We start from the raw sequence: 22,472 nt of genomic DNA, 5'->3' as shown, positions 1-22,472 counted from the left end.
CCTGGTGCCGTCGATGCCAACAACCCAATCTGGGATGGCTGCAACCTCCTCCCTCAACCACGTAGCCGATCTCAGCCGCACGTCCACCTCGGTTGACGCGACCGGCCGTTATGTGACTGGCGGGCGCTACTACGGAGTTGAGAAGTGCCGTAGTGCCCCATGGAATGCATGGTGATGCCATCCAGCTGGGCGCAGACTGAGTTCGAACTCAGAACCCAGGACTGAGGGGCCGGGCAGGCGTATAACTTACCTGCCCGTGGCTCCTGTCGTCTGTCTGTCTTCCTACCAGTCCGTCAGTCTCACGTTGGCACGACGGTTGCTCCTCGCCGCTCCGTTCCCCGAAACGTTAACCTCCCACTGGTTGAGGAAGTTACCTCCCAGTGCCCCGTTTGATTGAGCACTTGCCTGCTTTGTGACCTTGCTGAGCTCCCTGCACCTTCCCGACTTCGAACAACAACTCATCCCCCTTCATACACTCTGCTCTGCCCTGTGCTGTGGTTCTGACAACGCACAGTTCTTTCAAATCGATCCTCTCTCCGGTGTGTCTACGCGTCTCATAGAAAAGAACCGCAGTCGACCTTAAAGTGCATCAGAGCTTTGCGTTATCCCAACTTATCCAGCAGAAATGTCCAACACAATCAAGCAGGCCGCTGAGGCAGCCAGGTCCAAGACATCAGAAGTCATGGGTTCGGCCAAGAACGTCCAGAGCGAGGGCGCAGCTGTGGCCAATGACTTCCTGCACACACCCTACATGAGGGCCGCGCTGCCCTTCATCAACGGCGGATTGAGTGGAATGGTGGCAACTACAGTCATCCAACCAGTCGACATGGTCAAGGTACGCATCCAGCTGGCCGGCGAGGGCGTGGCAACGGGCCCGAAACCAACACCCCTCTCCGTCACTCGCGAGATCATCGCCAAAGGAAAGGTTCTTGATCTGTACACCGGCCTGTCGGCTGGTCTCCTGCGGCAAGCTGTCTACACCACCGCACGCATCGGCTTCTTCGATACCTTCATGGGCCAGTTGACAGCCAGGGCAAAGGCCAAAGATCAAAAGATCGGCTTCGCGGAACGCGCCACGGCAGGCCTCACAGCCGGCGGCATCGCAGCCATGATCGGCAACCCGGCCGACCTGGCCTTGATCCGCATGCAAAGCGACGGCCTGAAACCTGTGGATCAGCGCAAGAAATACAAGTCGGTCATCGACGCCCTGTCGCGCATCGCGAAGAGCGAGGGCGTCGGCGCCCTGTGGGCCGGAGCAGCACCGACGGTCGTGCGGGCGATGGCGCTCAACTTCGGGCAGCTCGCATTCTTCAGCGAGGCCAAGGCGCAGCTCAAGACGCGCACGGAGTGGTCGTCGCGCACGCAGACACTGAGCGCCAGTGCCATCGCCGGCTTCTTCGCATCCTTCTTCTCACTGCCGTTCGACTTCGTCAAGACGCGGCTGCAGAAGCAGAGCAAGGGCCCTGACGGCAAGCTGCCATACAACAGCATGGCCGACTGCTTCGTCAAGGTTACCAAGCAAGAGGGCCTGCTGCGCTTCTACCGCGGCTTCGGAACGTACTACGTGCGTATCGCGCCGCATGCCATGGTGACGCTCATCGTGGCCGACTACCTCGGTTGGCTCACCAAGTAAATGAGGGGGTAGGACTCGAGGATAGGGCTCAGTGACATTACGTGCGGCGTTTGGACGGATTGCTCTGTTTCTCTTGGTTTTGACCGTTTCTCTGGGTTGGCCTTGGGCTCACGCCCCGGCTGTTGGACGCTCTTGCTGGTAAATGGCCTGACTGCAGGCATGTTTGTTCGTTTCGTGACCGGCTTGGTAGTGATTCCCTGGCGGCGGATAACTTCAGTAGCTCATAAGAAGCACACGTTATCGATGCGTTGCCAACGGTTTTAAGTAATCGTTCAGAATTCCGTGTGCCTGAGTTCTGAGTTGAGAACTCATGACTCTATGAGCGGAAGACAAATGTCTCGGTCGTCTCCTTGCTTCTGTCAGACCGGCGGAGGACCGGAGGTAACCTTCCAAGGTTGGCACAGCTTATACGCCCCACAACAGCTTTTGACGGCCTGCATCTGCATGGCTTGCAGGGATCCTGAAGAATCGCCAATTATCTATTGTCTTGGGAATACTGAACATAATACCACCTTACAGACTAGATATACACCAGAAGTTACACTGCAGTCAGGTATTCTATAGAATTTTGTGCTACAGGAGATCATCCCACAGCTCCTTAAGCAGAAAGATATGCACCAGTTAAGTCACAGCCTGGCGTTTGGGATTCTTGAACTACACGATGAGAATCATACAAGTCTCCCGGGTCTTCCTCGCCAAGGAGTTGGGATGTCTCAGTCGAGCCTCAACCCCCAAAAGTTCTGATTTTTATGTGCATTGCCATGTGCGCAATTACCTCTGTCTCTGGAGCTTTCCGGAGAGGCCTCGCCTTGAGCACGGTCGACGGGTGTCACTTGATTGGTGGGCAGCTCGGCAGCTAGAGGGCCTCGGCGCGGGTGATACGCGCACCGGGTCTATCTTACAGCTGGGCCTCGTCTCGTCGTCACTATGCCTCATTCCGGGGGAATGCCCCTCCTCAACTTACTGGCCTTATCAACTACAACTTGTACACCCTTTCCTGCTTTCTTCTGCCAACACTTGGGAATTGTTGCCGATCTGACCAGCAGGCCCTTATTTGTTACGCACGATAAACCGACCTTCCAGACAGTACAACATCAATCAAAATAGTCACTGGTAGCTCGCCGTGTCTCCACCACCACAGCTTATTACTACAGGTGGCAACTTCCCTCCCGATCAGCGACAAATCTTCCACCGACTGCGCGCGTCCAACTCGACATCGCATCCCGACTTCCGAGTCCCTCTTCCGCACTTCCCTTGCACCTTTAAAAACGCCGTGATCCGCATCGAGACTCACAGCGAGGTGCACCGAAGTGCTGGAAGAGTAACCCGCCCGTCACTCCGGCTCAATGAGTCACAACTTGCTGTGGAAAGCCTATCATGAGGACAACGTCGACAAGTTTCGGCGCCTGCTGGCCCCCGCCGCCTACAATGCCCAGAGCGCTTCCAAGAGCCCCAGCATAGGAACAGGAGGATCCGCCAGCCCCGGCGCATTCGGGACATCACCCAGGAATGCCCCCAAGTCGCGCAAGGCCTCGGCCCTGGGGCCAGGCGCAGGAGGTGCGCGTTCTGGCAACGTGAACTTTGGTCGCGCCGAAGTCAACAGCCGCGACTACATGGGCCTGACCATTCTCCTGCGCGCCGCATCCTCCGACTCCGAGAACGCCATCGCCTTCGTCGAAGCCCTGCTCGATCACCCTGCCGTCGATATCTATATGCAAGACCCCGAGAGTGGCTGGAATGCCCTCCATCGCGCGCTGTATACGGGCAACGTCTCGATCGCGAGACTGTTGCTAGACAAAGAGCGAAGAGACCTTTCTGGCCTGACCGTTGGCGCATCTGTCGCCAAAGTTGGAAGGCTCATAAAGACAAAGGATAACGAGGGCAACAGTCCATTCGACTTGTACAACTCGACTATTGGCGAACGCAATCTGAAGAGCCTGGATAACGCGGATAACTCGGATGATGATTCAGAAAGCGAGGAAATCGCGGTTGCGACGGACAATGTTGCCAGCGGTGGTCTGCTCGACCTGAACAATGGCACCGAGGTCTTCGCGTTTGGCAGCAACAAGAACTTGTCCCTTGGTCTCGGAGACGAGGATGACCGGCAGTTCCCCGAGCGGGTCTATCTTGAGCGCCCTGGCCATTTGATCCAGAGGTTCTACGAAGAATATCTGGAGAAAGGCGGTGTTGAGACGCCCGACCAAATCCCAACGCTCACTCGTCACAAGGAGCTGCTCGTGCACGACGTCGCCTTGTCGAAATACCACAGTGCCATTTTGACGACCGACCCTGTTTCCAACCTGTACGTTTGTGGTATTGGCCGTGGGGGTAGACTCGGACTGGGAGACGAGAACACGCGGTTCACATATACCCCAGTCCAAGGTAGCCTCGCGAATAAGAAAGTGACTCAAGTTGCAGTGGGACAGAACCACACTTTGGCAGTCACGTCAGAAGGTGGCTTGTATAGCTGGGGGTCCAATGCCAACTCGGCGCTCGGCTATGCGCTGCCTGAGCCCCCTCCTGGAGAAGAGGCTATGAGTCTTTTACCCCGGCAGCTGTTCGGGCCACTCAAAAAGGAGGTCATCGTTGGTGTCGCTGCATCAACTATTCACTCGGTGGCATTCACGAGTGCTGGCAGTCTTTACTGCTGGGGTCGCAACACCGGACAGTGAGTGATTTCGAGCAACATCTCTGGCGAGACCCAGTTTGCTGACGAATCCCAGGCTGGCTCTGATGGACGCCGATTCGCGTTCACTCGAGGTACAGCAGACACCCAGGAAAGTAGCCGCCTCCTTATTGAACAGCGGTATCACCATGGTTTCGGCCATCGACAAGGCGACCACCTGCCTTCTCGCGAACTACACCGTGGTTGTGTTCACAAGTTATGGCTACAACGTCGTGAAATTTCCTTTCGGTGAAGTCGGGCTGGCAAGTCATCATCTGGGCAATATATCCATGTCTTCGCGTTACGACGCAGAGCGGAACCGGATCAAGTATATTGCCTCGGGCGGCGAGACCATCGTAGGAGTGAGTGGTCGTGGCGACCTCTTCTCCATGAATCTCACCAAGAAAGCGGATACTCAATTGTCGATGTCCACTACCAACCCTTCAAAAATCAAAGGTGCTGTCAGCCAGCCAATCTGCATCTGGAACGCTCACAAGGACGGGGTAAGGTCCGTCGACGTTGGCGAGCATGGTTCAGTCATAATCAGCACGCAAACAGGGGCAGTGTGGCGGCGTATCCTCCGGGCCAAAGCGAAAGACACTCACGTGGCTGGTTCCAGTGAAGCCAAACGCAAGGATTTCAAATTCCAGCGTGTCCCTAGCATCACCAACATCGTCACTGTACGGAGCTCTGTCTTCGGAGCCTTTGCTGCCGTTCGAAAAGACTCTGAAGTCATGCGCGAGCAAGTCACCGTTGGTCGTCAGACCCTCTGGGACGACATCGCGCCGCTCAATTGTCTCCGGGACTTCAAATCGTCCGACCCAGGCCCGAAAGGAAAGGCCATCATCAAAACCTGGGATGCCGGTACGCTTCAGCAGAGACTGGGGGCCGTCGCGTATGAAGTGCTGAAATCCCCCAACCTCGAAACGGACCTTCAGCACTACTTGCTGTCGTGGCGTGCCGGGAACGAATCTTCACAGGTATGTGGCAGACTGGTTGATGTTCCTCCAATTTTCGCCGAGTACGCATCTCAACGCACATTACATTTCGACTGTTTTAGATTACTTCGACACCAGGTGAAGATATCCGCCCCCCTGTTCTGCACCTCTAGCACCATTTCCCTGCGTTGCGTCTCATAATCTTTCCACATATTCACGTGCTTTGCATTTACACTCCGTTTTGGAAAACGCTTGGGTACATTATCTAATCTCTCGTAGTCTGCTCTGGACACTGTCATCCGCTCCTCGTCTCTTCCAGAGCTCCAAGTCCCAGTTCACAGCTGGTTACTATCCGCCAGGAGCCCTACTCTCCGTCAAGCTTTATGGTCCTTTCGAACCATTGGCACTTACAAACCTTCTGATGTGTTCATCATTGAAACCCATGACGAAAAAATTGTCGTGACCTTTGCTGGGATTGACATCATTTCACTATTAAATCTGGTTGTCTACATGTACGAAGATCGTGTCATTCCGGCATGGAATTACACTCGCCACGATCCGTCACTGGCCTATAGGTATCGCCAAATCCGAGCTGAAGTCGTCAGGACAGCGAACAACCTGGAGCTGGGAAAGCTGGAAGCCGCAGCCCAGAAGCAAGTCGACCCTCAAAGACAACTAGATGAGGATTTGCGATCAGCCCTGGGGGATCCACAGTTTTTCGAGGACGCCGACGCGGTTTTGGAGCTCGACGGCGATGAATTGCTAGTTCATAGCGGCTTGTTGTGTCAGAGGTGCCCGTTCTTCGAGGGACTGTTCTACGGACGCTCCCAGGGTATGTGGCTAGCAAGCCGCCGTGATGCCCAGGGGCCTTCAGAAAGGATACCCGTCGATCTGAAGCACATCGATCCAGAGACTTTCAAATTTGTTCTGAGCTATCTTTACTCTGACACAGGGGACCGAATGTTCGACGGAGTGGTGGCTGACAATCTGGACGAATTTACGGACTTGGTAATGGACGTTCTTTCCGTCGCCAATGAGCTTATGCTTGACCGCCTGTCGCAAATTTGCCAGCAGGTCTTGTCTCGGTTTATCAACACGCGCAACATCGCACATTTCCTGAACGCCATCAGTCCATGTTCCGTTACCGAATTCAAAGACGCCGGCCTGGAATATATCACTCTTCAGTTGGAAAACATGCTCGAGAATAACCTTCTAGCCGAGCTCGACGAGGAGCTATTACTTGACCTGGACGAAGTGGTCAGAGGCAATCAGCTTGCTCGTTACCCTTTCGCAAGGAGCGGTCGGGCAACACTCCTGCTTCACGAGCAATATCCGAACCTGGCACAGGACATAGATGAGGAAAGGCAACGCAGGGTGAAGGAAATGGCCTTCAAGGCTAGCCAAAAGGAGGATGAGAAGAAGCTTTCCTCCTCGCTCAAGGGCAAATTTGGCAGCCTCGAAGACCTTCACCCCGCGTCTCCTTCTCTGGATAGGTCCAAGGGCAAAGGGGCGGCGAGAAGAAATGAGCCCTTTAGCCCTAACCTACGCCCGAAAGCTGGCCAGGCTGACCTGATGTTCGATATGGATGAGGATGAAGGCCCGCTAGAGAGTCCATCCATGCGGCCTGAGAGGGCGATAAATCCAAGGAAGAAAGTCGAACTCGACCAAATCCCTCCGCTGAGCGAGTCCTTCCGCGGTCAGCAGTCGAAACCCGTCCGACACTCGCCCTTGGGCTCTTCGCCAGCAGGGCTTGGACTAAGCTCGACTTCCGTGACTGACCAGCCTTCGGCCACGTCTCTCAAGTCAGGCAACCCGTGGGCTTCTTCAAAGTTGCCAACTGCTAAGCTTGACCTGCGAGAAATCATGAATGAGACACCGCCTGCCCGTTCTGCTTTGTCTGCGGGGTTGGCTGCACAAAAAGCGAAAGAAGCCTCGGCCAAGCCTTCACAGACGAAGTTGTCACAAAAGGAGCGAAAGCGGCAGCAGCAGCTTCAAGCAGAGCAGGCGGCTCAGTTCGCCCAAGCGCTTTCGGACAAGACTGCATGGGAAAAACCAACCACAGACCTCAAGTCACCGCCATGGAAGGCAGTGTCTAGTGAGTCTAAAACCCCTTCTCAGGATATTCGTGCAGATGCGCCAAGGTCAGCTCCGCCAAACACGAAGCCCCTTTTGGCGGCAGAAGCGTCAGGGAAGTCTATTCCACGACGGACTCAGTCTCCAGATACACGGCACTCTGGCCAGTCGCGGACACCGGCAGCAACACCACCTGTCCGCCCACCACCAAGGACTACTTCTACCTCCACCTTCTCGGCCGACATGTCCAGCAAGCCTGTGGTTCCGCACTCCAAATCGTACATCAAACCAGCAACGAAGTCAGAGCCGATCATAGGGCTGAGCATGTCCGATATCATCGATCAGGAGAGGCGTAATCTGGAAAGCGTGAAGGAGGCAGTTGCCAAGCGCAGCCTGATGGAGATCCAGCAGGAGCAGGCGTTCCAAGAGTGGTGGGAGGAGGAGTCACGGCGGACGCAGGAGGAAGAGGCGAGGAGGTCAACCAGAGAGAAGGAGCGGGAGGAAGGGAGAAGCAGCAAAGGCAGACGAGGCCGGAGCGGGAAGCCCAGAGGCGGCAGAGGGGGCGGGGCCAGCGGTGTCAACCCTGGCCCCAGCGCCGACACGGCCATCACTGCGGCTGCCGAGGGCGAGGCGGCGAGACAACAGAACCAGGACCAGGGGCGAGGAGGCCGGGGCAACAGGCGCGGCAGGGGTCGTGGTGGTGCTGCGAAGGCCTCGACTTGACGCACGGCCAAGCCGCAGGAAAAATTGGGCGAGTGCTACCGGCTGTGGGCTGTTGCCAGCACCGGGAGCCGAGAAGGGGCCGAGGGACGCAATTCAAATGCTGCAATGTAAAGCTTGAAGTCACGCGATCATTCTGCATGGATTAATTAGATCGACGTACCATTTCGAGATCGATTCTGCGATGTGGTTGCGTTTTTTGCTTCGTGGTACATATTCCCAGATCGAGCCCGTAGAATAAGAAGACATGAAGATGGTGTGTTATATCCTGCCAATTTTACTATGGGATGTCTTGTGGGTTCTGTTTGTGGGAGAACTCTGCTTCTTTGGGCCATCAACTTGTTGGTGGAGGAATACTGTAGGATTTCTCCTTGAACGACGCCCTGGATAACACCGTGTGGCTCGGCGAAAGAACTTCAATCAAATCGACTGATGCTATGGTAGGATGGTCTGTGTAGACAAGCTTCCCCAGCAATGGTCAACTTCCTCAAGAAATACGGGACAGCCCTTGATGCTTGTCTTACAAGTTACTGTATCCGTTCATATGATGATCTCGCGAGCTCGAGCTGTATATACCCCCCACTTTCAATACGATGCAGCCACCGGACCTCTTTGGGACTACCCCTTCACAAGAGTACGACGGGTGCTCATATTCTCTGGCGAGTTATTGCGACTGATGAGATATGAGTTGAGTATCCTAGGCTTTTGCCTGTTGTATCAACATTATCTTGACACAATCTATAGATCCGGCAGACCATTGAACAGAGCGGGAAAGCTCAACATGGAATCTGTTCTTTCTGACACTCTCCTCGATGTTGTTTCCTAAATTTATGTCGTTCTAGCTGTTGTGACTAGACGTGAGAGACATTGATTCGAGAATTCCATGTGACTGCGTAGCACAAGGCCTGCTTTGACCGTTGTTCCACACGTATAGATCGTATTGTGACATAGTTACTGACAGGAAGTGGGCAGCAAAGCGCTTCTAACTTGGTGTTTATTAAAAACTCCTCCCATTATTTCCTAAGGTATCTCTATCTCAGGTATCTTTGTTCAGTTCGAGATTCACATAGGAACGGGAAGACAATGTCAGGGAACCGGACCTAGGAGTACACGTGGTGGAGACCCCGGGACAAAACATCCAGGCAAAACAACCTCGATCCAATAGTCCTACCTGGTAGAGTTCGCGAAAAACTTCCGAATGACCGGAGCTAAAGAGACGGGTGAATGGTGCGAGGTGTGTTGCAGTTGGATCAGGGACGGCAAACACCGACGACGGGATTGTCCACTCCTTGCAGAGGTAGACGGCCCAGAATTGGGCTGTGCCGCGAGGTCAGACGGCTGCAACACCGGAGGATGCAGAAGCCAGATGAGCCAGGAGACTAGAGTAGACTAGATGATAACGCAAGCAATGCAGATGCAGAGAAGGTATTGTGCGCTGTTGATGAAGTTGGTGTAGCACAGCCAGATGCTGCCAACCATGCCTGGGTTGGTGCTGTACGACTTAGATCATGACGTCCAATGCAGTGCCAGTAAACCGTTTCTTATCTTATCTCTTATCTATCTTCTGTCGCTGATCACGGATGAGCTTGGCTGTCGTACTGTGCTCAGGGACGGACCTCGGGAATGATTCAGTGAGGGTGGTGGTGTTATGGTTGAGCAATCAAGAGAGCGGTGGGTATAATCACTACTGCATGTATGATGATGATATATCCATATGGAATGATTCAGACCTGTGCATGAGAGCATACCCAGGCAGGAGATGGTATCCCTCCCACACAAGAGCCTACTTGCTGCACTTCCCATCTAGGCAGTCCGAAGTAGAGGTGACTGTTGAGCAGCGGTCAGGTGCCGCATGAATTCAAGATCTAGGTGAGCAGGAAATGCTTTGTTCATCCAACAGACACCCGACTGTGGAGCACAATGGCGTCTTGCACTGGAGAACAAGACCGTAGCATACATTCAGGCACACAGTATTCTGTTTCAGCTCAGTGCACATGCCGGATGCGAGTGATCTCTACAGAGAGTGAGGCTGCCAGGCCCGTTGTACCTAGGTAGTCCACTTGCTGCTTGGCAGATTGGGCTGCTGCTGCTGGCCGGACTGCACAGACGCATTGCTCCACATCCCGCTCGGTTGACACCACACCAATACCCATCATCCTTCCTCGCATCAGTCACACCCAGTCCAGTCATTCGCACACTCGCTCACTCCATCAGGCCGGGCCTCCTATCTTCTCCCAACTGCCCGTTCCTTGGCTATCTTTGCCTTTGGATACCTGCCCTTCTCTTCCGTCTGTTCTGTCTTCTGCGTCTCCAGACAGCCAGCAGAGCCAGACATCTGTCCCGTCTTGGTCCCGGGCCCCTGCACTGGCTTGCACAGCTGGGCGGCCGCCCTCGCAACAACAGACTCTCTAGTCAAGTAGCTTCCTCGGCACCGGATGACGACAGAGCGGCCAGGATCACGAGGCATGCTTCAACACCCATGACTTCGACTGCATATTCTCAGTCATCGCAGATCGATCCCGGTCATAGGTCCACCCTCGTAACGTCGGTTCTCTTCTGCATCTATGCACACCGAGCATCTGCTCGACCTCCATCCGGCTCTACAGGCCTTCCTTTTGTGACCTTGGCCGTCGTCCTGTCCGTCCGCCTCCTGGACTGCATATCCGGCTCTCAACACCCACACCCATCACCAGTCTGTCTGCCCGAGCATAGGTGCATATCCACCATGGCTGCGGCTTTCTAGATCGCGGCCAGCCACAGAATTCAACCGTGACGGCAACTGCAGCTGTCACCCCTGAATTGAGCAATTGGTGCGCGTCGGTGCCTGTTCTCTCGAGCCAACCAGCCTTGGAGCTCCCACCTCCACCCACAGCCTGCCTAGCTCTGCGTGCGAGAGTTCACGAGTCTGCCTCATGGTCTCTTCACAAGTCCCTCCTGCCAAAGTGTAACAATGGATGCCGATGTGCGCTGGAATCGAGAGTAGATACTCAGCATCCCCGTTCACTCCACGACACCCTCATCCGGCAGCCGCCTCACCACCACCATCGTTTCTCGTCAGCCCTCAGCCTTGCATCAAGCATACTGCAAGCCACTAGCATCATTTCCCATTGAACCCACCCTACTACTGGACCGACAAGCCAACGTACCACGTGAAACTCAAATACCGAAACTACCCTCAACATGCATCAGCACCCTAGACATCCGCCGAGGACGGCATCTCCTGCCTCCTCACCTCAAACAAATCCCACAAGATCAAATAATCCCAGAGAAGGCATAGGAGCTCAGGCCAGGGCCTCGCCGGAGTCACCCCGGCCAGGACCTTCTAGCTCTGTTGGAAGCGGAGAATTCGAGCTCAAGGGGCCGAGTCCCGAATCCATCAAGAAGCTGGATTCAATCGTCCAGGTGCGTAGCCGGAGTGCCCTATTTCTGGAGTCCGTACGAGCTGACGCGCTCTAGAATCTGTTTCTCAAGGCTGCCGTACTCGTTGCCCAGGCGCGCATCAAGACAACGCCCTTGGGGGCAGGCAAGACCAACAAATGGGTATGTCCACAGACGACATGAATTATGCAGGCGGCTTCTGACCATAACCACAAGTTCTCACTAGAAACTGACGAGATCGACGAATTTCGAAACGATTTCCGCTTGTGGAAGAATTGCAGCGCCTTCGAAACCCCTTTCCCAGCAATGGTGATTGAGACATACTTGGATGCCTCTCGCCTGTCACCAAGCCAATGCCTGGTCGTGGTTGACGATAATGGTAAGAGATGGGATGTGCTCGAAGCCCTGAATTCTTCGGAAACCAGCGATGACAGCCCGACCTCGAGAAGGCGACACACTGAAGTCATACTGGAGCGGTGGCGTTTCGAACTGAAGCCTGCACCGATCGAAGACGTCGAGGATTTCGGACCGACACTGCCGACCATTTACAAGAAGTGCATAATATTCTTCCGGGCGCTGTTCACGGCCAGTCGAATAATACCCTCGTACAAATTCTCCCAGCAAAACATGACGAGGAAGCCTCAGCCGGCCCTAGAAGTCAAGTGTCGCGTCTTGACGGGCGAGACCGGGTCTGGTGGGCATGACGCGCTTCGGCAACCGCTCGGCGACGGCCGCGACGTGGTGACCGACTACATGCTGGGAGACTTGGAAGTGCCCGTAGGCCGGTTCTACGCCTCGGTCGCATACCGCAATGACTGCCATTTTCGGGTCGATGACGCGGAGTCGCTCCTGAGTTCCCGCTTTATGGGGGTAGATGAGAACTTCTTCAAGCCGTCAATACCCCAGGGCAGGGAGCCCAGCCGTCGAGAATCTTCGGCTGAGGTGGGCTCTTTGCCCTCTGGGCGACACGGAAGAGGCTCTTCGGATGCTCAACAGACATACGGCAGCCTTTCCACATTTCATGGAGCCGGCGCCCTGGGCACCAGCCCCATATCGGCTCTTAAGGCTGTAAAGCCCATGGGGTCGGAAACCAGCTCTCCTTCCGGTTCAGTTCCGGCAAGCGTGGAAGAGCCACGTCATTCTCTGCCAATTCGTCCTTCGGTCCGTGGTAGGGAGACTTCCGGAAGGCGCACTTCAGTCTCATTCCAGCCTTTCAAGGCAGGTTCTCTGTCAGGCTCCCCTAGGATCCAGGATGGGGACATATCCGCCTCGCCTCTCTCCGGCCAGAGGCAGTCGGGGCCGAGTGCACTCGCACAAGCTCGAAATCGTAACTCGCTAACAGCTGGTATGCCAGCTTCCCTCCGAGGTGGTCCGCCCCCTGGTGAGATACCCGTGAGCTCATCTCCCAGGCCGTCCAGCGGTCGAATCAGCAGCAGCTTCAGTCATCGCAGGGGGAGGCTGTCGTTCGGCGGCCAAAGCAGAGGAGTCGATGACGACCAAGCCAGTAGTGGACGGCAGAGTCTTTCGTCTTCAATCGCTCAACCTGGATCTGGCTTGTTAGCTGAGGCTGGCGGTCAGACCAGTTCAGGTTCGTTGAATGCTGATGATGATAACATTTCCGAGTTCCTCAAGGTCCTGGATAGCAAGAAGACGCTTCCGAGCCTCGAGCCTGGAAGGAAGGGCGAGTCGGCTACCAAGCGAACAGTGGCACAGCTTTCGAAGTTCCAGCACATGCGCGACTCAAATAACGCCCTCACGGAGTCGATGGCCTCCTCGGTGCAACTGCAACGATCATCGAGCTCGTCCAGCCGTCAGTTGACAAGTGTACCGGGAATGGTGGCACCAGGAACTTCAATGTCGGTGTCCTCATCGCCTGGAAAACCGCTTTCCCCACACACTCCACACACGCCGGCCATTCCGTCGCGGCTCAGTGAGAATTCAATCATCAACTACGAAGCACAAGCCCAGGGTCAAGTTGATGAGAGAGGCGCGCGTGTGGCTCCTCGATTTGCGTCAACAGAAGAAGAATCAGCGACTGACGCTGCGCTCAGCCCCGAGGGCACCACGGCGATCGATATTCCTCTTCCCCTGTCACCTAGAATCCTGCAGACCAACCGACGATCAAGCTCGGTCGCACAGCAACACCGGGCCATGGCTGAGGATGAGGAGGCAGAGCTGGCGTTTGGAGGACACCGGAGCATCAGTCTCGGGGCCGAACGGGACCCACCAACTGCCAGTACTCTGTTCGGCATGGAGCGGGGTGACTCGACGGATGACGCCACGGGACTCCAGCCCGCTGCAACTATACGGACTACTGCGGCAGGCGGGTCGCCAAGCCTGGCGGACGAGAGGAACCCACCGGGAGGTCTCCTTGCTGGCAATTCTGCGAGCTCGCCGGGCCGTCTTCGCTACACGAGCACGCGCGGTCGGCCGACGCCGCCACAATCCTCCAGGGGCAGTTTTGCGGGCAGTACGAGCGGGCGGTATGGCGCGGGGCGTGGGGACAACGACGCCGATGAGGAGCCACTTGTGTTCGACATGCAGGTGAGCGAGATGGGGCGTCGAAGCCTGGAAGAAGGCCGTGGGGGAGGCAGTGTCGGCAGCAGTTCGAATGACCGGTATGAGCCGCGAGGAGTCTCGAAACGAGGGTGGTAAGAAAGATGTTGAGTTCTGTTTTGGACACAGACCATGAATTGGGGACTAGCCAAAGGGCAGACCATTTGGGCAAGCAAGTGCTGGGCGCACACAGGAGTCGAGGAGTCGTCATAAGGATTGCACTGTTTTTTCTTCTCGATATCAGACTGCACATGATCGTTTTCTTTTTGCAGGTGCCCGGGGAGCTCAGACCTGCAGCCTGGGAGGGTTGGATGGTTCAGCAGAAGCAGAGTTGCTTTACCAAGGCGTTACTTGGATTGGGACAGAGTGGCCGGCGATGCCCTTGTCGATGGGAGCGACGAACGCTCCAGCACGGGTTTACAGAGTTGCATGCGCACGACGTGTCCCGGACACACGGACACAACAAACAGCACAGGATGATACAGAATCACGCAGGCCTCGGCCGGCCTGTTGGAACTGGGCGAGCTGAGGCACAGATGCACATAGTGGGCAGCCTCATCATTGCGGAGGAGCACATGGATTGCACATAGACATAGAGGACATCAATTCTCAACATGTAACTGCCCAAAGACATATGGATGGAGGTTCTCGTGCAGGTGTCAATTCGTGATAGCTACGCAGCAGAGCATATCGAAGGGTAAGACGAGGTGCCAGAATACAATACAATGCGTGATAACTTTCTACAGCCAGCACAGCCCGGCGTGGCAAGGCTGCTTGCTCGCTTGAATCCTGCGACACTGACTATGTGCCCAACGGATCGCCCAACGACACTACAGTAACAATTCTCCGTGGTGGATCGGGCGTGAAGACGGGACTGATTCATTCACAGATTGTCGGAGGGTGCCTTTTTTGAGGTGCGCCATTGTGGCGCAAGCTGGGTACGTACGCAATGCGAGAGCGATGCAGCTGGTTGAGAGGATCCCGGAAAATTAACAAGAGTGGAGGGGGACGGGCGGATTGGCTTGCGGGAGGCTGCGTTGCGTGTAAGAGACGCCACTGACACTGCACCACTGTAATAAGAAGGATCCCCACCCAAGAATTGGGGCAGCAGCGGGCAGCGGTTTGACACATGCGGTTCAAGCCCTGCCTAAGAATAAATAGACTTACCTAGGCAAGCAGTGGGTGCCAGGGTTACCTCAGTGCTGCAGTTCCACCTGGGGTGTCCCCCTGGTTCGGCTTACTGTACCGGAGTACTTACCTCGCATACCTGGCGGGTTAGTTACCGTGACTTCGTCATCGCCTCCGACATCACCTCTCATAGGTACCGTCCAGTCGGCTCAGGCTGCCACTCCTCCCATCTTGTCTCTTGCTCGTGACCTTCCCTCCTGCCCCCACCACCCTACCCTGCGCAGCTCAGCAGCTCAACTTTACTTCCTCACCGACGGCGAACGATCCGACGCAGATACCATCACCAAAAACAAAACCGCATCTCATCAGCCGTCAGGCCAAATCGCCCAGCACGACTCGACTCCGCCCGTCCAGAGCTCCCTCGGCTACAGAGCAAGCTGCAACCATGTTCCGCGCAGCAGCTCCGGGGCCCTATGATGAGGCCGTCGGTACGTCAGGTCGAGCCCACAGCCAAGTGGGCTGTTGATCCAACACGCATCATCGCTGACTCCCAACTTGCAATGTGTAGCCAAGGCGACGGACGAGAACCTCACCTCCGAGGACTGGGGCTCCATCATGGAGGTTTGCGATCGCGTGTCCGGCGACGCCAACGGCTCTCAGCAGGCAGTCCAGGCCCTGATCAAGCGCCTGGCCCACCGCAACGCCAACGTGCAACTCTATACCCTCGAGGTGGGTTATCCGCGGTTCTCCTGCCTGAATGGAGTAGTCCCTCGTTTGCAGAGATTGGCCTCCTCCCGTGCGCCGCACAAGCTGACGTCTCCCCTTCTCCACCACAGGTCGCCAACGCCCTGAGCCAGAACTGCGGGAAGCCCATGCACCGCGAGCTGGCCAGCCGCGCATTTACGGATGCCCTACTTAAGCTGGCCAACGACCGCAACACCCACAACCAGGTAAAGGCCAAGATCCTCGAGAGGATGAAAGAGTGGTCCGACATGTTCAGCAAGGACGCCGACCTGGGCATCATGTACGACGCCTACTTCCGCCTCAAGCAGTCCAACCCCCAGCTACAACCGCCTTCCGCGCCGCAGAAGAACAGCCTGACCGACGTCGACCGCCAGAAGGAGGAGGAGGAGCTCCAGATCGCCCTGAAGCTGAGCCTGCAGGAGGAGGACAGGAAGAAGTCAGCCCAGCAACCAGCCCCCGCCGGCCCAAGCAGCAGCACGGGTCCCCAGGAGGCTGCCCCTGCTGCGCCCTTACAGCCCATGCCTTCGGGGACTACCGCGGCGACGGTGAGTCGCGTGCGCGCTCTGTACGACTTCGTGCCGTCAGAGCCCGGCGAGCTGGAGTTCAAGAGGGGCGATGTCATTGCAGTCCTGGAGAGCGTGTACAAGGACTGGTGGCGGGGCTCGTTGAAGGGCAAGACGGGAATCTTCCCCCTGAACTATGTCGAGAAGTTGACGGACCCCACGCCTGATGAGTTGCAGCGCGAGGCGCAGATGGAGGCCGAGGTCTTTGCTGAGATCAAGAACGTCGAGAAGCTTTTAACGCTGCTGAGCACGAACAGTGCGCCGCGGGAAGAGGACAACGAGGAGATCTCGAAGTTGTACCACCAGACGTTGGCCATTCGGCCCAAGCTGATCAAGTTGATCGAGAAGTACTCACAGAAGAAGGGTGAGTCTCACGCGCATCCAGAGGCGAAGGAAGGGGGTATCCAGGCTAACATGCGTCACAGATGACTTCACTCAACTGAACGAGAAATTCATCAAGGCACGCAGGGACTATGAAGCTTTACTCGAATCCTCCATGTCACATCCACCACAGTCCAACTACACGCAGTACGCCATGCGACCAGCAATACCCCAGGGATATGGAGGTCCTCCAGGCCCAGGAGGTTATCCAGGGCAAGGCCCTCCACCGCAGCAAGAGCCCCAAGGCTACGGTGCACCCCCAGGCCCAGGTCCAGGCTACCCTCAACAACAACAACCTTCACAAGATCCTCAGAGATTCTACACTCCCGCCCCCGCACAAGGTTAGATCTCCATAGTGTCATAGGATGTATGTATAAGTGTCGCTCCTGACGAATAACGCTGCAGATCAACAACAACCGCATCAATACCAAGCATACCCTCCTCAACAGCATCCTCAGTCCACCCCATCTCCTGCGTTCCAGAGACCAAGCGCCACACCGGCACCCTTCTATATGGCTGGTGCAGAGGTGCCGTCTACGGCGAACCAGCATCAGTATCCGCCTCAGAATCAGGGCCAGCGCGTTCCCTCTGCTGGGAAACAGCCTGACGTCCCGCCTATCCAGTAAGGACATCGCAATGTTTTACTCAGTCTCACATGAAATTCTGAGAACTTCCTCAGGCCTGGGTAACGCCGTGTCTGATACCCTCCGCATGTTGATCACGCTCCTTTTGTCCTTTGGATGACAAACTCATTCATCTAGCAACAAATGATCGAATACTGACGACGAAATCGCAGGACAAACACGTCGCCGCCACCGGCGAACCAATATGTCCCTTACTCCCGCCCACCTATACCAGGCTCACAACCACCACCACAAGACCATCAGCGACCACAGAGCACATACGGACCGGGCTCAGGTCCCAGCAACCCGCAGGAGCTGGCCACATCCGTCTACGACTCCCCCATCGCATCACACAACCCTCAATCCGCAGCCACCTATACCTCCTCTGCTTATTCGCCAGATGATGGACCGTCAGCACCGAGCGAGCCTTCATACACCGCGCCATCCGCTCCGTCCGCCCCTTCGGCCCCTTCCGCACCCGGTGTGCCCGGTAGTCTGATGCCTGGCGCACCACCGCCGTTGCAGCCGAGCGGGCCCGCGTACGACGCGAGGCGCGCCTCGGGAGGGCAGTCGCATTACAAGCCTTATGTCCCTCCGTCGAATGCTTATTAGTTTGAGTATGCTCTCGAAGGGCGGGATTTGAGAGAGATTTGAACAAGCGGCTCGGGGTCGTTGGTGAATTTGACGTCAGCCTTGACTATGGGATTGTACCCCAGGATATGTGTTGGGGGTAGGGGGGGGGGGCCTGGTTGAAAGGAACATATGGTGAGGATAGTTGTGTGTGTGATAACTGCCAATGGGCATTCACGGTGGTCTTGCATCGATAAATCGTGATGCAACAATTTGCAACCGGCATTGGCGTTAGAAATCAATATTAACCAGTACATGGCATGCTCACGCGTCTCATCAATACATGATTGTTTCCGTGTAATACTGAGATACCCGGCATGAGGTTCCTCTGGCAGGCAGTTCATCAACACAGGTGACCGCTCCGGCCTAGACGCGTGGGATTCAATTGATCGACCACAACCAGGTGTCATGGAAAGAAATGCGCATATTCCAGGCCGTGTTCTATGGTGTATATCTAGTACCGGAAGACAGCCAAACGCGACTTCAGAAGTACCTAACGCCGACGCCGCCGTAGTCCGTATGCTGGCAGTCGAGTGGGACAAAATCACTGGTGACACCCGTCGCCCGCCAGCCTGGGTATTATTGTCTAACATAGCACATCATCAACTCATTCATCCCTCATGACAGAATCAGCCGCCCCCAGAGAGCCAGCGGGCCAAAAGAACACCGTCATTGGCCACCGCTCACCACCGGCGCCCGTAGACATCATCTTCCCTCCTGGGCGCTTTCTTGGGCGCGGTCGGCTTCTTGCTCCTAAAGTCCGCCAGCCCGTTCAGCGCGTCGTCATCTTCTCCTGGGCCGCCGTGGGCGTTGTTGTTGTCGCCACCGTCGCTGCGGGGCTTGAAGAGGTTGAGGAGGTCCTGCAGGGACAGCTTGAGCGAGTCCTTGTTCTTCTTCATGCCGCCCTCGATGGCGTGCATGGCGAGGAGGCGCTTCTTCTCCTGCAGCTCGAGGATGCGCTCCTCGACCGTGCCCTTGACCGTCAGCTTGTACACGATGACGTCCACCGTCTGCGTGAGGCGGTGCACGCGGTCTATGGCTTGTTCCTCGACGAACTAGGTAGGGGTCAGTGTCAGCCTTCTGTACGGGAAAAGAAAAAAGTGGAGGGGCTAGGGTCACTCACAGGGTTCCAGAACGGCTCGATGATGATGACCCGCGTAGCAGCTGTCAGGTTCAGCCCCAGCGACCCACACTTCAGACTGCACAGCAGGATCCGCGTGTTCTTGTCGTTGCGCAGCCTGTACAGGCTCTCCTCGCGGGCGTCGTTCTTCATACCGCCGTCGTACCGAACAAACTTGAGGCCTTCCTTGCGCAGGTACGGCTCCACAAGGTCCAGCATGGATGTGAACTGGGAGAAGACGATGAACTTGTGCTCGTGGGCCTCCTCGTGCAGGATCTTGACGATCTCACGGATCTTGGACGAGTTCATGAGATGGGACTTGCCCTTGGCCGCTTTGTGAGGCGTGTAAAGGATCTCCGTCTTCTCAAGTTCGGATTCCGAGACGCCTGAATCCTCCTCATCAGAATCGCTTTGAGATTCGGACTCGGATTCGGACTCCACTCTGGTCACCGGCTTCCGCTGTTTCTTCGGCTTGACAGGCTGCGACCCGAACTTATCGAGGGACACAAGGCTGTCGTCATCAGAGCCATCATCATAGGTGGTTTGAGTGGCGACCTCGTCGTCAACAACGAAGCTATCGAGTCGGCTGCCGGCCTCGGATTCGGAGTGGTGCAACGAGTCATCCGACCCAATATCTTCGCCCGCCCCTTCAGCATTCTCATCATCAGTGCCACCAGCCTTGCCTAGACGCAACGAACCTCGCTGGTCCTCGCCCACGAGCCAGCTTCCCTCCTCGTCCGAGTCGTCACTATCAACGACCACGTTTCGCCTGCGTGGTTTGCGCTTGCTGTCGTCGGCTTTGCTCCTGTGCTTCTTGGACTTCTTGGCCTTCTTCTTGGTCTTGTTGGCGCCCGTGAAATCAGCGTTGACTTCGTCCATGTTCGCCAAGCACTCCTCGCAGTGGACTTCACCGCGTGCAGAGACATCGCGAGGCAGGTCGATCATGCACAGCTCACACTTCTTCGCCTGGATTCCCATGCCGCCCAGAGCATCCGCCAGGTCATCGACGCTTGTGTCCGCGTTTTTCTGGTTAGAGGTATCGGTCGAGAGGGCATCCTTGTCTTTGTCCAACTTGCTTCCCACAAGGCTGGGGTGGTTGCAAGCTTGCCTGAGCCGTAGCAGCAGCACCAGAGCGTTGGCGTAGCTGACCTTTTGCTTCATCATGGCCTCGAGACTCTTGTCGGCACGCTCCTCCAGCTTGTTGTAGAACCTCCGCTCAGATGCAGAAAACTCTGTCGAGACCGCCACGACCTTGCGCTCTGTGATCTTGAACTTTGATTCAGGCGCCTCGCCTGATCCGTTCCTGGCGGCTTCCTCAAGAGCCTTCTTCCCACCTGGCAGCAAAGCGCCCTCTTCCTTGAGGATGTCCTTGGTCCGGCGCTTCATGAAGGATCGCAAGAGAGCATGCAGCCGGCGAATCGCGAGATGACCCTTTCCGTTCTTCATGGGCTTGTCTATGTTCTCTCGCCAGTGCTGGAGGTTGTCGTAAGGCTGTATGCGCAGGAAGTTGACCAAGCTCTGCAGCTCATCTAGGTTGTTCTGCATAGGTGTGCCGGTCAAACACCAGCGGAACTCGGAGCGCAGGGCACAACATGCCTTCGTGCCCTTGGCATTGCGGTTCTTGATGGTATGGGCCTCATCTAGAATCACGCGGTACCAGTGCAGGCCGAAGCACCCTGCCTTTACCGTCTCCGACGTGTAGTTGAATTCAGAGACCAGGATCTGGTAAGTGGTGATTACGACGTCGTAATTAGCGAGGTCTTGAAACCGCTTTGTACGGTTTGGTCCATGGTGAACGCAGACGCTGAGGCGATGCGACTTCGTCACCTTCTCTTGGATCTCTGCCTCCCACTGTCGAATCAGTGCCAGGGGCGCAACCACGAGCGTGCCCCGCTCAACACCATTCAGGCTCTTCTTCCAGTCTGGATGCTCCCTATCCGGCCTGGGGTTGCTGAGGATGAGCGAGATGGACTGCAGAGTCTTTCCCAAGCCCATATCCTGCAGATGATGTTTAAGCATGGGAATCAACTAATACGGCAGTATGAAGACTTACATCCGCTAGAATGCCACCCTTGGGCACCTTCCCGCGCTTGACAGGGCCCAGCTCTCGGCCCTTCATCCACTTGACTCCCTCAACCTGATGCGGGAGGAGCTTAACCTTGATTCCCTCCAGTGTGCCGTCGTCCAAGTCGCCCTTGTTCTCTTCCTCCTCATCGTCTTCGAGCCCGCCCTCCAGCAGAGCCTTCAGGTCCTCGTTCGCCTTGGTAGGGTCGGTATAGAAGGTGTTGTCCTCGAAGGCAGCATCGCTCGGGGCTCCCCTATAGTAAGACGACTGGACGTACTCGGGGGGATACGCCTCGGGACCTAGAGAGCTGAATGTCGGTGGCTTCGTCTCGGCGGGATTGCGAGGTGGCGGCACCTTCTGGTCCCTGTGTAGTTCTGGTCGATTCCTGGGCTGGATAAACATGTGGGAAGCGCCGGCTGCCTTCTGCTTAAGGCTGGACATGAGCTTTCCTGGCTTCCCAAACACGGGCTTATCCGAGTGCCCAAAACCCAGAGAGTTCAACGATTTGTAGCCGCGCGCAGGCTCGGGGCTGTTCGTGAGGTCGACGACGTTGTCGCTTGGAGGGTTGCCCGGGCGTGATGGGGTGCCTGAGGCAGGCGAGGCAGCGTTGTGCAGGGACTTGTTCGCAACCTGTGAGTTGATGTTATCGAGATAGTCATCCTCATCAGAGGACTCGGCTCGCGTCAGGCGCGCCATGGCAGCGGTGTCCGGTGATTCAGGCGGGGGTGCCTCTTCATTCGGAGGTGAAGAGTGCGTGTTTCAATTTGTCGCGGGTCGCCCGGCGCTCCAGAAACAGTTGGCTTTGGTCTGCCTCGTTCACGGCTGGCTGTGCCTTTTTTTGACCGGGGCTGTACTGGAGCGAAAATCTAAGAGGGATAGGAGGGTGGTTCAAGACTTGAAATGTGCGACGGTGGTCTGCATTCCTTAAAACGAGAATCAAAGAAATTTCCAACTGCTGCAACGTATTAACACGGTCAATGCAGGAACGCGTGTTCGTGTCTAGAGTGCTGCAGGTTGCAGGTGAGGGGCGACTTTGCGGGACCCCTGGCTCTAAAGTAAACAGATGACATAGTCACAAAGGCAGTGGGGCGGTTGCTGCGACAGCGGTGCTGCAGCCTGGCGCGAGTCAAACACGACCGCCAGGACACGCTCGGCCTTGTCCCCCATCCATGGGTTTTGTTAATGCTGCATTTTTTGTAACCAAAATACGGGTGCACACGGCATTGTTTGATTTCTCTCAAGCCTCCTCTGAGGA

The 22,472-nt window shown here is 56.1% G+C and overlaps 5 protein-coding genes across 5 annotated transcripts; 4 read left to right on the top strand and 1 right to left on the bottom strand.

Moving 5' to 3' along the window:
- Positions 1 to 625: 625 nt before the first annotated feature.
- On the top strand, positions 626 to 1,633 carry INS49_009726 (uncharacterized protein; the record flags this gene model as incomplete). The annotated part of the gene is made up of 1 exon (XM_043170454.1): positions 626 to 1,633. The coding sequence occupies one exon, from the start codon at positions 626 to 628 to the stop codon at positions 1,631 to 1,633; it is 1,008 nt and encodes a 335-aa protein (XP_043025019.1).
- Positions 1,634 to 2,979: 1,346 nt separating this feature from the next.
- INS49_009725 (uncharacterized protein) lies at positions 2,980 to 8,032 on the top strand (the record flags this gene model as incomplete). Its single annotated transcript, XM_043170453.1, has 3 exons — positions 2,980 to 4,301; positions 4,357 to 5,278; positions 5,516 to 8,032. 3 exons carry the CDS (start codon positions 2,980 to 2,982, stop codon positions 8,030 to 8,032), a joined length of 4,761 nt encoding a protein of 1,586 aa, XP_043025018.1.
- A 3,177-nt stretch (positions 8,033 to 11,209) lies between these two features.
- INS49_009724 (uncharacterized protein) lies at positions 11,210 to 14,509 on the top strand (the record flags this gene model as incomplete). The annotated part of the gene is made up of 7 exons (XM_043170452.1): positions 11,210 to 11,431; positions 11,486 to 11,569; positions 11,624 to 12,349; positions 12,762 to 12,788; positions 12,986 to 13,209; positions 13,459 to 14,025; positions 14,449 to 14,509. The coding sequence occupies 7 exons, from the start codon at positions 11,210 to 11,212 to the stop codon at positions 14,507 to 14,509; spliced, it is 1,911 nt and encodes a 636-aa protein (XP_043025017.1).
- Positions 14,510 to 15,536: 1,027 nt separating this feature from the next.
- INS49_009723 (uncharacterized protein) lies at positions 15,537 to 18,014 on the top strand (the record flags this gene model as incomplete). Its single annotated transcript, XM_043170451.1, has 7 exons — positions 15,537 to 15,579; positions 15,660 to 15,820; positions 15,928 to 16,762; positions 16,824 to 16,896; positions 16,955 to 17,120; positions 17,185 to 17,306; positions 17,576 to 18,014. 7 exons carry the CDS (start codon positions 15,537 to 15,539, stop codon positions 18,012 to 18,014), a joined length of 1,839 nt encoding a protein of 612 aa, XP_043025016.1.
- Positions 18,015 to 18,715: 701 nt separating this feature from the next.
- On the bottom strand, positions 18,716 to 21,913 carry INS49_009722 (uncharacterized protein; the record flags this gene model as incomplete). Its single annotated transcript, XM_043170450.1, has 3 exons — positions 18,716 to 19,087; positions 19,156 to 21,150; positions 21,206 to 21,913. 3 exons carry the CDS (start codon positions 21,911 to 21,913, stop codon positions 18,716 to 18,718), a joined length of 3,075 nt encoding a protein of 1,024 aa, XP_043025015.1.
- Positions 21,914 to 22,472: the final 559 nt, after the last annotated feature.

The sequence above is a fragment of the Diaporthe citri genome (genome assembly GCF_014595645.1).
Source record: "Diaporthe citri strain NFHF-8-4 chromosome Unknown scaffold_4, whole genome shotgun sequence".
NCBI classification, from domain to species: Eukaryota; Fungi; Ascomycota; class Sordariomycetes; order Diaporthales; family Diaporthaceae; genus Diaporthe; species Diaporthe citri.
This window is presented reverse-complemented; position numbering and strand designations above follow the sequence as displayed.